At 41.3% G+C, this 17246-nt stretch overlaps 1 protein-coding gene across 1 annotated transcript in view; it reads left to right on the plus strand.

Moving 5' to 3' along the window:
• Positions 1-17246, plus strand: part of cadps2 (Ca++-dependent secretion activator 2) — a 342906-nt gene that overhangs the window by 306459 nt on the left and 19201 nt on the right. The window contains 1 exon segment of the mRNA XM_080438413.1: positions 12425-12532. Coding sequence (XP_080294539.1) covers positions 12425-12532 — 108 coding nt within the window.

The raw sequence follows: 17246 nt of genomic DNA on the forward strand, positions 1-17246 counted from the left end.
ACAGATACGATATCAGTGTGTAATTTAAAAAAAACATCTATAGGACAGTGGTTCTCAAAGTGCGGTCCAGGGACTAGAATCTGGATTCATTGAGGGGGTTCTAAATGGACCCTTTACAGGTCTGTAACTCTGAGAGTGTACACATGGAACAGTTCCATTTGTACACTCTCAGAGTTATGGGGGGTCCTTGCAATTAACCCATTAAGACCTGAGGCGATTCTTAAAAAGAAATGTAAATCCTAACAATTTTTGGAAAAAAGTCAAAAAAATATTTTTTCACAATTTTTCAAAAATAGCAGATCTACAAGCTCATAGCGCGGCACTCGGTGCCGCGCTATGAGCTTGTATATCTGCTATTTTTGAATAGCCAATGAAATCTAAAGTGACACAGATGCGTTCCAGGTATTAATGGGTTAATAAGTTTGAGAACCACTGATCTAGGAATAAATCACAATTCCATTAATAATTGTTAAAGTGCAGCTACAAGTTAGTACAATAATAATGTAAATTGTAGAGTAAAGAGTATAAAACAGTTGCGCAACAACTGAAGCATTCAAAATATGACTGTGAATGAAATATCAGCATGTGATGAATTACATGGTGTCGGATTGGCATATAGACAATATAGACATTGACATCAGGGTTGCCAGATCTGCTTATTATAATCTCCCCGCAAGATTTAATTTTCAAATAGCCGATCTACACGCGTTGTAAGCTTGTAGATCTGCTATTTTCAAATAGCTGACGTATATGTTAAAGTGCTCGTGTGGCCCCATAGTTGCTTCTTTTGGGCTGGTTTTCCTAGACCCGTTTGCTTGTTTCTCTCACAGAATCTGGCAACACTGATTGACATACTCGCCGATACCGATGCCAGCAATTTTAGGCAGTATATATCGGCAGCTTTCCCTCGGTCGGAACAACTCTAGTAGCCACGTTGATTTGTTGTTCCCTCGCAAGAGAATGCCCAGCCTGTTTCTTTATCACGCCTAAAGTTTTTTTTAAAAGCAAGGTGTTATTTTGTGGAAACCAGATCCTCTTCCCTCCGTTGAACTCTTTGTATCATTATTCCCCCCCCCCCCTCCCCTCCTCCTCCTGGAAGGTGAAAGCAGCAGCCAAATATGTGGAAGTCCCAGTGAGTCTTCAGACTTTTTATTCAACCACTGTGTTGTTTCATTACCAACCGACCAGTCGGTTTGCATATTTGTGTTTCCATCCCCATTGAGCCCGGATACAAAGTGACAAACAACACTGAGCAATGCTTTGCATTGTGTCGTGGAGGCTGAACGTTCTTTGTCATCCAATCACCCAGTTTAAAGTGTTTGAAACATGAACCACTTCAGCGCTAATTTCCACTAATAGAGACAGACACCACGTTGTAACCGATTGAGCATGGAGGTTCTCAGGGTTGTACTTTATTGCTACATCTTGTGTACAAGTAGGCCTACATAAGAGTACAACTTATGTTGGGTTTGGCTTCCTTCAGACAATGCAGCAGCATAGGTAATAACAACAACAGAATAATGAAAAGATTTGAAGAAAAGAAAGAGTGCAAAAAAAGAGCAAAAAGAGAATAAAATAGAGCATCATCAAATATACACATGTACATGAAAACTTGGTATATTGTATACTCCAACAGCATTTTTTTCCCAGTAGCTACCATCTAACTTTGTGTAAACAACTTCACAGTATATTCTATGTACAGCAGATTATATAGGTTGGGGGGGGGCAGGTTAGCCTTTCTCTTTGCCCTGGTTCGTTCTGGTACCTGATCGTACGTGGAAAGAAGCTTTTTTTGCAGTCAATTGCTATAGTAGTAGCTTTGAGACTGCGTAGCCGTTTTCCATGCGGCGACATCTCACGGTCATCTCTAACAGTCTGTGGTTGGGGTGGTTTAGATCTTTGATTTTGAGATTCTTGAGATCCCGAGGGGTGTTTTCCTGGGGCTCTCCTTTTTTTTCGCTCTACACACCAAATTTATTCACCGGAAAAATAGCCGCTCTACAAATGACGCGCGTCACAACAACGCACCACTTTTTGAGTTTGTTCACCGGCTATTTCTCCGGCTATAATCTCACCCAGTGTTCACCCATTTTCACAGAATGTGCAGCTATTATTATGACATACCCAGAAGAATAGCGATGCTATAGGGCTCAGGTGGTTAATGTAATGGCTCTGTGTTGTTGTGGGTAGGGGGAGGCGTTTATGGACCATGGTGCATCCAGAGACTGAGGCCCAATTCATATGGATCAACAATGTCTTCTATGGAAGCGTGTAACGCACCCTGAACAGGGTTGTGGTCGCAGCGTGATATGCTGTGAGCTTGTAGATATCCTATTTTTCCGTTATTAGTCTTTTAAGATTAACCCATTTAGACCTGAGACCGATTCTTAAAAACACCTTCTAAATCCAGACCTAAGTTTTCTGAAAAACTTCAAATATGTATTCAAAAAATTTAAGAAAATGATGTTGCTATATACTGTACATAGCAACAAGAACCCCAAAAGGGGTTCCCGTCCTGAAAGGTATAGTTACGTATAGGGGTTCCCGGTTTATTATTTGAAGTGGTTACTAGTTAAATCTTCCAGAAAACCCTAATGGTAACCCTAAAAGCGAAGGTAAAATAGCCTCAATCTGCAATGTCTTAAACCGGTTGGCTGTATGGCTACAACATCATAATTTTACATATTGTGCGTGGGGCCTCTATTCACACTTTTTCACAAATCACAGATTATGACGTGGCCTAACGAAAATGTTCAGCTGTTTTATTTTTGCATTAATCCGTGCATAACTCAATTGCACGACGGCGTCGCACGTCGAAAGAAGCCGACCTACAAGCTCACGACAGCGCATTGTGAGCTTGTAGGTCTGCTGTTTTCATTTTTTATTTTAGTTTTTTGCTTTTATGCCTTTTGTTGATAGGATAGTAGTCTGACAGGAAAATGGGGAGTGACATGCAACCAAAGGCCATCGGGACTCGAACCCACAACAACGCACTGTCAGGCTACTTTGGAGCCTATAGGTGCCTGGACCGCTACGCCAGCGGTCCGGTAGGGTCTGCTATTTTCAGAGCGTGACGCCGTCCGTCGTGCGACGGAGCATATAAATCAGACTGGCGGTGACGTGGCTCATACGTCTTCTCCACTCATACAGCTATAGATGCAGAGCCCTGAACCACCTCAAGGCTATATGAGGACGTCTCAGCGTTTATAAGGAGCCATTCTTTACTTAGTCCATTGAGACCGGGAACGCATGTGGCATTCTCAGACGTCTTTGGGCTATTCAAATAATAGCAGATCTACAAGCTCATAGCGCGGCACCGAGTGCCGCTCTATGAGCTTGTAGTTCTGCTAGTTTTTGAAAAATCGTGGAACATTTCTGCAAATCTGATTTGAATATATTTTTTTGTCAAATGTCAAAATTTCTTAATTTTTCTGAAAAACTATTGTTGCTATATCAGTGGTGCTCAAGCTTTCTTGTCAGGGACAGGGACCCCCCAAAATAGTTTTTGGCCGATCCCCATCAAAATATGTTGTTCCAGGGACCCCCCCAGAAGCAAAGATTTGAGTTAAAATGTTAATAAAATAAATATATATGTTCAAAGATTTGCACAAAATTAACGTTCAACATAAAAAAAAATAACACTCAGTGCCGCGCTATGAGCTTGTAGATCTGCTATTTTTGAATAGCCAAAGTATAAAAGAATGGTCATAGCTCAAATCTAAAATGACACGGATGCGTTCCCACCCCGGATTGAATGGGTTAATGTACAGACGGATGCTTAAAAGGTCAGCGTGACACATTTCCCTTCAGGTCGCGGCCATATTCAATGAAGACGTGTTCAACGTTTATTACTTTAATATAACTGCCACCCCAGAAGCCATTATATAGAGACTGATACCTTTTAAGTGACGAGGAGGAGTTTGGAGTCAAGGCAAACACACGCACACACACACACACACACACACACGCGCACACACACACACTCACACTCACACTCACACTCACACACACACACACACACTAGACCGAGCTTGCAGCAGTGTAATATGTAGAAGACCAGAGACCTCACCTGCCCTCACTTCTCTACTTTCCTATGATGACCCGTCCACCCCCCCCCCCCCCCCCCCCAACAACCCCACCACCACCTTTCTGAGAGAGAGTTCTTGACACAGCAAATACCACTCTGTCTGTGCCCACCATTCACACTGGTTCCCAGTTAACCCAGTCAGGCCTGAGGCTCCGATTCTACAAAATGTCCTCTAAATACTAACATTTTTCTGAAAAACGCATGTTGAGTGGTTCTCAAACTTTTTCATATCAAGGACCGCCAAAATAAAATGTATTTGGCCGATGACCCCCATCGGAAAAACATGTTGTTCCAGGGACCCCCAGAAGCAAAGACTTTGAGTTTAAAAAAAAGTGCTTTAAAATATATATATTCAAAGATTTTCAAAAATGTTCACGATTTTTCAAAAATAGCAGATCTGCAAGCTCATAGCGCGGCACTCGGTGCCGCGCTATGAGCTTGTAGATCTGCTATTTTTGAATAGCCAAAATATAAAATAATGATTTAAATGGTTTCACAGATGCGTTCCCCGGATTGAATGGGTTAAAAAAAAGGTCCTGCCCCTCCCCCCCCCTCCTCCCTCCTCCCCCACCATCCATTCACCTGAAATTATAATGTAACCCGTACCTTGCGCTTTTGTGTGGAAGGAACCCAAAGCTCCTAAGCTCCTCTATTCCAGGTGGGATAAAGAGGAGGAGGAGGAGGAGGAGGAGGAGGAGGAGGAGAGGTCTTCAGGTGTTTAGTATAGAGGCAACTCTTTTGGCTCCTTGTCACGAACAGGTGAAGATCACTTCCTCCTTTACGTTGCGGTAGATGTTGTTCGGTTCAGCATCCCTCATGGCAGTAGGGTGCAGACAACGACACGTACAGCACATAACACATAAAACAACACACACACACACACACACCAGTGTTGATTTCGTCGATGAAGAAACTATGAAGAAAAACGTACGTCGACTACCTTTTTTTCACTGATGAAAACGAAACAAAAACTGAATAAAAAGCTAATGAATAAGCTATGAGAACTTAAAACTATGACTAAATATACTGACAATTTCGTCAACAAACAAAAAGTAGACTAACGAGTGGAGAAGAGATCCAGTAGAACTAAGACGAGTCATCATGGTTTGTGCACGGGGTGCCGAAAATAGCTGATCTACAAGCTCACAACGTGTCGCAGTGCGACGCGTTGTGAGCTTGTTAGGTTGGCTACTTTCTCCCATTGATTTACTACAAATGATATAGGGTTTAACGGACACACACACACACACGCAGGTATTTAGTAGACATTTGTAGAATCCCCAGAAGCAAAGATTTGAGTTAAAAATGTTCGCTTTGAAGAAGATTTCATCAAAGATTTGCACTAATGTTCACGATTGAAAAAAAAAAAAATGCAGGTCTACAAGCTCATAGTGTGGCACTCGGTGCCGCAGTATGAGCTTGTAGATCTATTTTTGAACAGTCCAAAGTATAAAATAATGGTTATAGCTAAAAATCTAAAATGACACAGTATGCGTTCCCGGATTGAATGGGTTAACCACATACATGTGAATGCTAGCGTCCCTATTCTGGGCGTGTAATAGGCCGGCATTCGGTGAGAAACAGGCGAACATTCAACAACACAAACATTGCAGGGATAATTATGAAATAAGAACATCATTCTAATTACGATGATATACATGCTACTAGTGATATGAAATATGGTTATAATATAATTTGTATATTAAGGTATACACTAATTGTTTCTTCTGTATAATTGATGTAGAGTTGAAATGTGTTTTGTTTTGTTTCGTTTGTACTGAAGTGTAATATTTGATGCTTCGTTGATACTTAACTTTTTTTGTTTGCTCTTATGTTTTCCTTATGCTACTGTGATAATTCAAATAGTAAAAAGGTGGGCAAAATAAGCTTCAGGCTTCAGCCCATACCTTTTCGGCCAATTAGTTACCTTGTCGCCTTTATTGTACCGTATGTTACTAAATAAACTACTACTACTTGTACAAGCTCACAACGCGTTGCAACCCGACGCATTCTGAGCTTGTTAGGTTGGCTACTTTCTCCCATTGATTTACTACAAATTATATAGGGTTTAAGTTGCTAAAAGCCAGACGCGCGCGCGTACACACACACACACACACACACACACACACACACACACACACACACACACATTCGCGCACATGCAAGCACAAACACCATGGACCAGTGTTGCCAGATTTTGCAAGAGAAATAAGCAACCAGGTCTACAAAAACAAGCACAAAAGAAGCGACTAAAGCTGCATGATCACGCACATGCGCACGCACGCACGCACACACACACACACACACACACACACACACACACACACACACACACACACACACACACACACACACACACACACACACACAGGGGGTTCCCAGCTAAATGACTTAACCCGTTTAGACCTGAGGCCGATTAAAAAAACGCCTTCTAAATCCTTCTAAATCCTTGTTAGGTTGTAAACTACACATATCTTGCATGTGGGTCCCTGGGACACAAAACATTTTCAGATGGGGGGTCCGTGGACAAAAACATGTTAATTTGGGGGTCCTTGTTGTTTGAGAACCACTGGTTTAAACAACATCAGGAAGGAAGCCCAAATAAGCAACTATACACTTTAGAAACAAGCCCCAAAAAAACGCAACAACCCCCAACAACTAGCAATATTTACAAGCGACTTTACCTAAAAACAAGCCCAAAGTTGCTTATTATAATAAGCTGACATGGCAACCCTGCCATGGACCTGCACCTGTGGAGAACTGAATCCAGGGGCAGGAAACGCGGCCACTAGCAGGGTGTAATTACCTGGAATCCCCACCACACCCCCCTCACCCTCCCCCCATCCTCTCTGTCCCTGTTTAACCACTCATTACCGTTGGACATCCCCACCCTCAGAGCACCTTCCCACCCCACCCACAACCCCCCTCCCCCCAAAACCTTCACACCTCTTTCCTTTCTGTCAAAACCGGAACACAAGTTTAATTTTACACTCTCAAATTTGTTGTCAAACGGTTGACATGCTACTAGTACCCATTATGTATGGTTATGGGATTATGGGTGTTTTGCTACAAACCCAGAGGGCTAGAGAGAGAGCATTCTTGCCAAGAGGAGGGTGGCGAGTGAGCCAGGCTGCGTTTTTTGTTTCCGTGTGAGAGGACTCGATCTGGATGGCGTGCCGTGCCATGCCGTGCGGGGCCTGGAAATCTGCCAACCTTTACAGGTAACCTCCCTCCTGTCACACACGGCTTTGTCACCTTGTGACGAAAAGACGACAAGGGGAGAAAGTAAAAAAAAAAGGCCTTGTTGAGGGGAGACAGAGAGAGGAAAACCTGATGCCTAAAGTGACAACACTGGTGGTGATGTGTTGTTTCCGTCGACGGCGTGTGAAGTTCCCCTGGGTGAACTTAGCCCATTCAAACCCAGGAACGCATCTGTGTGACTACTTAAACCGCTATTTTATACTTTGGCTATTCAAAAATAGCAGATATACAAGCTCAGTGCCGCGCTATGAGCTTGTAGATCTGCTATTTTTTAAATAATCTTAAACATTTTGTGCAAGTTTTTGAATACGTATATTTTTGGATTTTTTTTTTTACTCAAATCTTTGCTTCTGGGGGGGGGGGTGTCCCTGGAACAACATACTTTGATGGGGATTGGCGGCCAAAAACATATCATTTTGGGTGGTCTTTGACACGAAGAAGTTTTAGAACCACTCCAAAAACTGTTAGGATTTAGAAGACATTTGTAAAGATTTGCACAAAGTTTCACGATTTTTCTAAAAAATTGCAGATCTACAAGCTCATAGCGCGGCACTCGGTGCCGCGCTATGAGCTTGTATATCTGCTATTTTTGAATAGCTAAAGTATAAAATGACAGAGATGCGTTCCCGGTCTAAATGGGTTAAAGACACGGCGAACGAACCGAACGGCAGTTACAGTTCCCGTCATCGTGCGTCAGATGATCTATTCCGACCGTCACTCAGCCCTCCGGTATACAGGAAGTGCCAGATTTTCCAACGTCTACCTCTCCGCCCAGGAGATTATGGGATTCTGACAGGCCTGTCAATCACCCAGACCCATAGACTACTCGTAGCGTCACGGCTGTTCTCAAACAGAACATCCCCTGTGTGTCCCTGAGTCAGTAGCAACACAGCGTTGTTGACTATTATAATAATAATAATAATAATAATACATCCAATTCATATGAATTTGAATGACAAAGTTACAAAGTGCTTTACATACATGTTAAAAACAGCAAACATCAGCAAGAGAAAGAATAAAAAATAAAAAAATAAGTAAACATAAAAAACATAAGAACATATAAAACAGCATTTGCAGTCAGTCCATAAAACAATCCTTAGGAAAAAACACTTTATATACAGACGTGTTTTCAAAAGCGATTTAAAAGAGGACACTGACTCTGCTAACCTAAGAACCAAGGTTATAGGGCATTCCAGAGCAACGGTGCCCGGGCTGAAAAAGCCCGGTACATATATCGCTTTTCTTGGTACTCACTTTAAGTCACTTTACAAGAACAAAACTTTATTAAGAGAATAACTAGTTTAAACGGCTAAAAACTAAGCAAAGAAAATTGAAAGGCAAAGAGGGCCATTGGGATTACAATGCGAGTCTGAAAAGGTGGGTTTTGGACTAAGGTTTTGAACAGGGCATGTGGTGGGGGTGGGGGGGGGGGCTTTAATGTGAGCTGGGAGTGAGTTCCAAAGGGGTGGGGGGGGGGGGGGGGGGGTGGCAACTGAGAAAGCCCTTGTGTCACCCCCAGGTTGGGTTCTTTGTCTTGGGGATGTCCAGGAGTTTGGCGTCCACCAGGCTAATGTAACATCCAATCTGTAACGTTACCTGTGGTCTGTGCTGATGTCAAAACGATAGGCTAAGACACTCTTGATGAAGGTCCAGAGGGACTGTCAATTTGAATAAAAACTGTCAATTTGTCAAATGACAAAAAAAAATTAAAAAACTGTCAATTTGAATAAAAACTGATGCTGCTGAGCGAGAGCAGCGTGAGGGATTTTTGTTCATGAAATACTTTTTTTCTTGATTGCTTCAGTTCTCACTGTCCAAAGCACCTGCATTTGAACGAAGTGGATGTGCGAATATTTCCTTCGCATAAAACGATAGGCTAACCGTGCGACTCTTTTTCCTGTTCTGCATCAGGCAGGATATAAACGTCTGTATACTTTATTATTTATTTTACTTTGTGTTCTGCACCGGGCGGGATGATTGTAAAGTGTCTGTGTACTATGTAGGCTACAGTATGTTACTCTTACAATAGGTACTGTTGTATCTTTGCCCTGTATCTGTATCTGTAACTGTTACTGCTGTGCTGTCTCTGGCGCCTGTATATCCCCCATGGGATCAATAAAGGTATCTACTGTATGTATGTATATATCTATCTATCCCCTAAATCAGCCCTGTAGACCAGTCAACCAACTTTAACCAAGTAAACCCCATACACTTAATTGACTGGGGTCTCCCGCACCAAATATCAGGGGCGAAAATAGCCAAACTCACTCACAGTGCGTCAGCGATGAGTTGTGAGTTTGTACTTTGGCTAGTTTCTGCAGAATGTTTTCCTATTATGATGACATGCCCAGAAAAGGTACCCTAGAGTTCATGGGGTTAAGAAGCGGTTGCCCCGCGGGGGTTCTGTTCAGCATTGTGAACCTTTTGAATGACTGTCTTGTATCTGTTGACGGAGTGATTGCAGTTCTGTCAACTTGGCGTGAAATGGGATATTGCTGTACACGCATGAAGACATAACTGCTGCATCTGTCACAGCTCTGCAGATATCTGTTAATGAAAAACACAGACATTGTTTTAATACATCATAAAATCTCAAGAAGAAAGATTATGGTAAATTGGTTCAAAGAAGGTTCAATATCTAGCTTTTTTTGTTTTTTCAAAACAGTGTGAGCTTATAGATCGGCTATTTCTCCTGCGACATGGAAAAGCATGAATTAGGCATTAGCCTGTGTGCTCTCTCTCTCTCACGCTGACAGACTTATCTAACACGACTTGAATGACAGCGATCGAGGCCGGTCACGCCAGCAGCAGCAGTGGCAGGGAGGAGGGTAGGGTGGGGTGGGTGGGGGGGGTTCCCTGAACATCATAATAATACAGGTTTCCCGGTGGCACTTAACACATTGAATGCCAATCGCGTAGATCTACGCGAACCTATTTAAAGCCGCAGCGTGCCAGTCGCGTAGATCTACGCGAACCGCCGATTCCCATGTTAATCGCCCAAGGTGCACTTTCCGAATTTTTTTGATCCATTTCCGTTTCCGGTTTTCGGTCGGAAACGGAATTATTCGGGTTCCGGTTTTTTCGATCGTATCCGCTTCCTGTCTGGGATCCTGTTTAAAACTCGATTTTCTCGGTTTGTTGTTTTTCTCCTCGCTGATCACTGTTTAGCGTGTATCGGCTGTAGCTTCAAGATGGCGGCTCGCATTTGGAAACTGTTTTCGCTGGACGTTTCTCACGGATCCGCTGTGTGTTTAGAACCAAATGAACGCGCACTTTTAACTTATTTAGCGAGGTCTGTGGCGACATGATAAAAACAAAAAAACAACAATAAAACGCTGGCACTGGTGAGTACATTATGAGATTAAACTCTGGCATGGAATGTGTTAACGGCTCCATTGCCTTGTGTTTTTTCCCGCGGGGGAATTGGCGTGCCATGCTCAGCGCTGTATGTAGCAGGACATCAAGCCCCCAGGGGGGTGGGGGGGGGCGAGAGGAGGGGGGGGGGGGGCAGTCTAGGGCCCGGAGAAAACGGGTGTGAAAGATGTCAAGGCAATTATAATAAGCATTACAGTTGTAATCTCCCCTGACGTGAGGGAGTGTGAATGGAACAGGGGGCTAACCCACTTCTCCTCTCTATCTGCCTCTGGCCTCGCCGTGCTAGCGAGACGATTGCTTTGACATTTTACTAAATGTTTTGCCCGGTAATGGCGCCATTTCTAGTTTATTTCAGCGAGACGAGTTTTTTTTATTTTTTTATTAGCCCCCACAGAGGGAGAAGTTGATGCTGGAAACTTGTTATTGCGGTATATAAACAAAGTAATGCAGAGAGTGGCCTTTTTTCACCGCTCTGCAACACAAAGGCTGCCTGGGCTGGAAGGTGTGAGGACAGAGAGAGAGAGAGAGAGAGCGCTCTTAAAGGGACCGTCTAGACTGGTGTCCTTGGGACTTTGGTATAGCCTACATGGTTGGGCATTAATAATGATCTTTTTAAGTTCTCAAGACGTTATTGCGTGCCTGTTTTAATAACATTCAAATGATCTATGATTCATAATGTGTCTAACAACATTGAAGTGAGTTTGCAGTCTGTTCCCTGGCCAGAGATTTCCAGTGCTTATTTACCATGGCGTTTTAGATGTATGTACAAGATAAGGTCTGTGTTCAACATAAACCTATAAGGGAGTGTCACATTTAGTTTTTTGACATAAATACAACCTTTAATTTACATTCTCAACCATGAATGTTGTTTTTTATTTTATTTTATTTTACATATTGGGATGTGCATTTCTTGTGAAGTTCTTTTTTAACTTTTTTTTAAAAAGTGTGTTGAGTTGTGAAGATGATCTCGTGTTATCTTAAGCCTTATAAGTGAGCAGATTTTCTTAGTTCAAAACCAAAATTCTCAAACTTGTAACTTACAAGAATACATCCCAGTAGCAATCTTATAGGTCGATTATTACTACACTGGAATAAAATCATAACGTCTAAACTCAAGTTTGCATTGTTGCATGTTTTTCATATGTCCTACACCAGACGACTCAAATCCTTCTGGGGACATTGATTAGTCTGTGTTTCATTAGGCATTTAACCCATTAAGACCGGGAACGCATCTGTGTCATTTTAAGATTTATTTAGCTATTTTTGAAAAATCGTGAAAGATTTTTTTTTTAGTACAACTAATTGTACTTTTACTCCACTACAATTATTTGACAGCTTTAGTTACTAGTTACTTTGCAGATATACATTGTTATATCATAAAACATACATTAGCCACTTTAGCCCCATTTTATACTGAGGCTATTTGAAAATAGTCGATCTACAAGCTCACAACGCGTCGCATCGCGACGCGTTGTGAGCTTGTAGATCTGCTATTTTCCCAAAAAAATTTACTTTTACTTTTGGTACTTAAAGTATATATTTTGATACCAATACATGCCAATATACTTTGGTACTTGTACTCAAGTAACTTTTTGAACACAGGCCATTTACTTGCAACAGAGTATTTTTATATTGTGGTATTGCTACTTTTACTTAAGTAAAATATCTGAGTACTTTTTTCCACCACCGCTTACCTTACAGAAACCTGGGATGGATCTGGCCGACTCCTACATCACCTTCGTCCGACAGAACCAGGACATCCTGAGAGACAGGGTCAACGACGAGGTCTACACGGAGAAGGTGTTTGATGTGAGTATTGATTCTTGGGGGTTGAAGGGGTATTCTGCGGGTTATGAAGGGCGAGGAAGGGGAATGAGAGTGAGCATCACCAAGGCACACAGTGGTGGTGAGGGGGTGCATGGTTATGGGAAGTATAGTTGTGGTTATTAACCCATTAAGACAGAGTGCCGTGCTATGAGCTTGTTGATCTGCTATTTTTTTTTTAAATTGGTGAGAATTTGTGCAAATCTTTGAATATATATTCTACAAATGTCTTCTAAATCCTAACAGTTTTTTTGACAAAAACGTATGTTGCTATATCAGTGGTGCTCCAACCTTTCCATGTCAAGGACCCCCCAAAATGATACGTGTTTGGCCGCGGACCCCCATCTCAAAATATGTTGTTCAAGGGACCTTCCCCAGAAGCACAGATCAGAGTTAAAAATGTTTGCTTTAAAACATATATATATATATTCAAAGATTGGCACAAATCTTCAAGATTGTTCAAAAATAGCATATCTACAATGCGCTTGTAGATCTGCTATTTTTGAATAGCCAAAGAAATCTTAAAATGACACAGATGCGTTCTCGGTCTTAAAGGGTTAATTTATAGGTAAAGGTATAGCTCTCCACCGCACCGACGTCGGCGGTGGTTAAAGGACAACTTTGTTTTTTTACAACCAAGGTTTATATTTTAGCTTGTAATTAAAGTAAATAAAAGATGAGTTTCATTTTTTTTTCATTCAAGCTTTCTATAGTTTTAGCAATTTTCGTGATCTTTTTTTACAGTGGGCGGGGGCATTCTGTCCGGTGGCTAAATATGTATTTTTTACACAAAAGAGGTCCTGTGGTCTTTGATGGCCAGATGTGAGTTATTGGGGGCTAGAAGAGCTACTTTAAATAATAATAAAGAAAAAGCTGGGTTATTGTGTAAAAAATGACATATTTAGCCACCGGACAGAATGCCCCCGCCCACTGTAAAAAAGATAGCGAAAATTGCTAAAACTTTAGAAAGCAGTAAATACATTTTTTTTTAACACTCGTCTTTTATTTACTTTAATTACAATCTAAAACATAAACCTTGGTTGTAAAAAAACAAAGTTGTCCTTTAACTCTCTTACTTACCAAGAACGTCTTAGGACGAGACATTGTCATAACGCCCTGGCTGCAAAGAACGACTTGGACAAGTTTTGATTTTTTCATTTTGATTATAATTTTTTTTGGGGGAAAAAAAGGTTCAGAGCCCAAGATATCGTCATCCGAATATTTGCTGCTCCATTCACTTCTTGGTTAACGTATTACTTAAAAAGGCTGTATCTCGGCTCTTGTGTACTTTTTTACTATAGTATGTATTTTTTGGCCCAGACGTTATTTTCAAAGGCAGACAATTAAGGTCAACGAGGTCGCGATGACCTCGTTGACATTTGTGAAACCACACAGTGAAGCCCTGCAGTGATTAGCAACCTTCAGGGGATCGGTCATACTGGAGAAAAATATTCTGTGACTACTTGAAAAAGGTAAGAAAATCAAATTTTTTGGCAGTGGGCAACCGCAGCCAGAATTAAGTCTGGCAGTGAGAGAGTTAAGTGTTGGAAATTCTGCTGTTGAAAGGGGGGGGGGGGGGGTACGCTGTCGCGTCGGGTCACAAGTTGTAGGCAAGCGTCGACCGATGGATAGCAGTGGGCTTGGGTTGTTGAAAAAGACATCCATCTATAGGCTATTTTTAGCACCATAGTAGCCGTCTGTCAGTGTCGGCTCTCAGGTGCATTCAGCAACTTCTTTTCACACCTTCCAACCGACTGATCTCCCGACTTTTGATTGATTGAATGCTTTATTAGCAGTTTGCCCAAAAAAAAGCACAGGAAAAGTACAGTTCAATACAAGGTCTGTTAAGAGCATTTTAAACCCAATAGGGCATAGCAGTTGCGGCCACTTCCTGGTTCCACTTAAAAATACTCAATGCATTTTTCCCATTGACATTTCCAAAAATATTTATATCAATTATTTTAAGCCTAGAATCAAGCCATCCTGGGTCCTGGTGAATAATGACCATAAAACGTTTGATTCTGTGAGAGAAAAAAAATTGAAAACGGCAAAACAAAGGGTATTTATTAAATATAGTATATCATATAATTAAATATAAAATAAAATAAATCACAGAAAGAAATGTTTTATGGTCATGATTCACCAGGACCCTGGATGGCTTGATTCTAGGCTTAAATTAATTGATATAAATATTTTTGGAAATGTCAATGGGAAAAATGCATTGAGTATTTTGAAGTGGAACCAGGAAGTGGCCGAAACTGCTATGCCCTATAAAGCCTATGGCTTGTTTCCATTGGGGTCCTTTGTACTCAATTCATCGAAGTTAATGACAGATATACACTACTATGCAAAACATCAAATAAATAGGTAGAGAAACAAAAATATGTACAGTAAACAGTTCGGGGGGGGGGGGGGGGGGGGGCATTGACTTTTACAGGGGACAGTTTTGAATGGCAGCCACCTGTAAGTGCTCCTTTAGAGCGGTTTTGGCTGCCAGTCTGTAATCTGTAGTAGTCTGTTTGGTGGAGAGATTAACCTTAACTCAATCACTGGCATTAATTCATTCATTCATCCGTCTGCCGTCCCCTTACCAGCGAAAACTGTGATTTTACTGTACCTTTGAAAAATCATGGAATATTCTCCGTGACCGCCGTCCTCGCGGAGATCGGCTCATTACACGCACGGGGGCCCAGTTGAGTCGGGGGGGGGGGGGGGGGGGGGGGGGGGCGGAATTGGCCGGCCGCGATCCTCCATTCCAGAGCTATGGCCGTGTGAATGTGGCTTGTTTTTTTGAAAAACAACAAAAACAACAGAAATCAGAGGAAAATATTACTTTTGTGAATCCTTTAACATGAAAGGAGTCGATCGTTTTTTGTTGTGATCACGTGATTTCTAGGTGTACTCTTCTTCGGTGGTGCTTGGATCATTCACAGCCACCCCCCCCCCCCAAACCAAAACTAAATTACGTCAATTACGTCCGTGGCAGCCTGGGCGTTTGGACAAAAACCACGCCCATTAACGTGATTGATTGATTGATTGATTGATTGATTGATTGATTGATTGATTGATTGATTGAAGTACTTTATTTAGAAAGACATGGAAACAGTACATGGAAGTACAATTCACAATACAATACGTTGTGAATGAGTTAAGAGTGTAATCTGTAGTAGTGTGTTTGGTGGAGCGATACCTTATCTGGGGTCTGGTCATTTTGGCCCTGAAGAGGGGGCCAAAAGTATGAATAAACACTATGTATATGATGTTTTTTGTAATGGGCCATGGAATAAGTGGAATAATCTACTCTATAACTATGTAGTTATCAAAAACATTATGCACTATGCGAAGGGAAACTCCCTGCTGTTTTGAGGGATAATAATGAGATAGTTAATAATTTTTTGATAACTGCGTGGCTCACCATTGATTATTCCCGTCTTAAAACGGAAGCAAACATTTAACTTTAGGATGAAAGTACAGTGTGTCATAACTTCTTCATCAAATGACTGCTGTCACCGGTAATTTCATGCTGTGCTATATCTTCTGAAGTAGCTGTACAATGAATCAGAACACTGTAGAAACACACAGAAACTCTCTAATACTTAGTTATCATAATGGAGGAGAGATGGCATCACGACTTGTCTAATAGTTCATGCCAAGGTCTCAGGAGGGCGGCTTTATAGCGTTTTTAACCCTTTAAGACCGGGAACGCATCTGTCATTTTCGATTTTAACCACTTAAACCATTATCTTATACTTTGGCTATTCAAAAATAGCAGATCTACAAGCTCATAGTGCGGCACCGAGTGCTTGCTATTTTTGCTATTTTTTTGTTTTTAAATCATGACATTTTTTTAATATATGTATTTTTAAGCGAAATTTTTTAACTCAAATCTTTGCTTCTGGGGGATTCTACAAATGTCTTTTAAATCCTTACAGTTTTTTGAAAAAAAACTTATGTTGCTATAATATCAGTGGTTCTCAAACGTTTCCATGTCAAGGGCCCCGAAAATTACATGTATTTGGCCGCAGACCCCCATCTCAAAATATGTAGTTCCAGGGACCCCCCAGAAGCAAAGATTTGAGTTAAAAATGTTCGCTTTAAAACATATATACATTCAAAGATTTGCACAAATCTTCCAAAAATAGCAGATCTACAAGCTCATAGCCGCGCTATGAGCTTATATACAGTATCTGCTATTTTTGAATAGCCAAAGTATAAAATAATGGTTACACAGATGCGTTCCCGGTTTTAGTGGGTTAATGCTGGTATAATTGACAGAAAATAAAGTTCTGCCATCTTCATACACACCTGTGTTGACAGAGGAAGTGGGAAGCAGAACGGGTTGTCACTCGTACAGTATAGAAATAGATGATTAATTGACACCGCACGGGCATTACATCGCTAACTTGTCACAAGACTCTTTCCTCAAATTGATTTGAATTGCTGTCAGGTTGCCACATTAAAATCTCTAATTGCATTTGTTTACTACATGTTGTAGTAATCAAACATGAATCTGGGAAGAATTTGATTGCATTTCCTATTATTTCAGAATATATTATCCAGTATGTCTGTTCTGTTGGTCTCGATACTGTATTCTAGCTACATACATACTGTATCATCATTTGTTATTATTATTATAAATGTCTGTACAGTGAGTAGCAGACACAGGCATTGTGCTTGAGAGGAAGACACAGCATTTGGC

This window comes from Gymnoscopelus braueri (genome assembly GCF_963280865.1).
Source record: "Gymnoscopelus braueri genome assembly, chromosome: 9".
In the NCBI taxonomy this organism is placed as follows: domain Eukaryota; kingdom Metazoa; phylum Chordata; class Actinopteri; order Myctophiformes; family Myctophidae; genus Gymnoscopelus; species Gymnoscopelus braueri.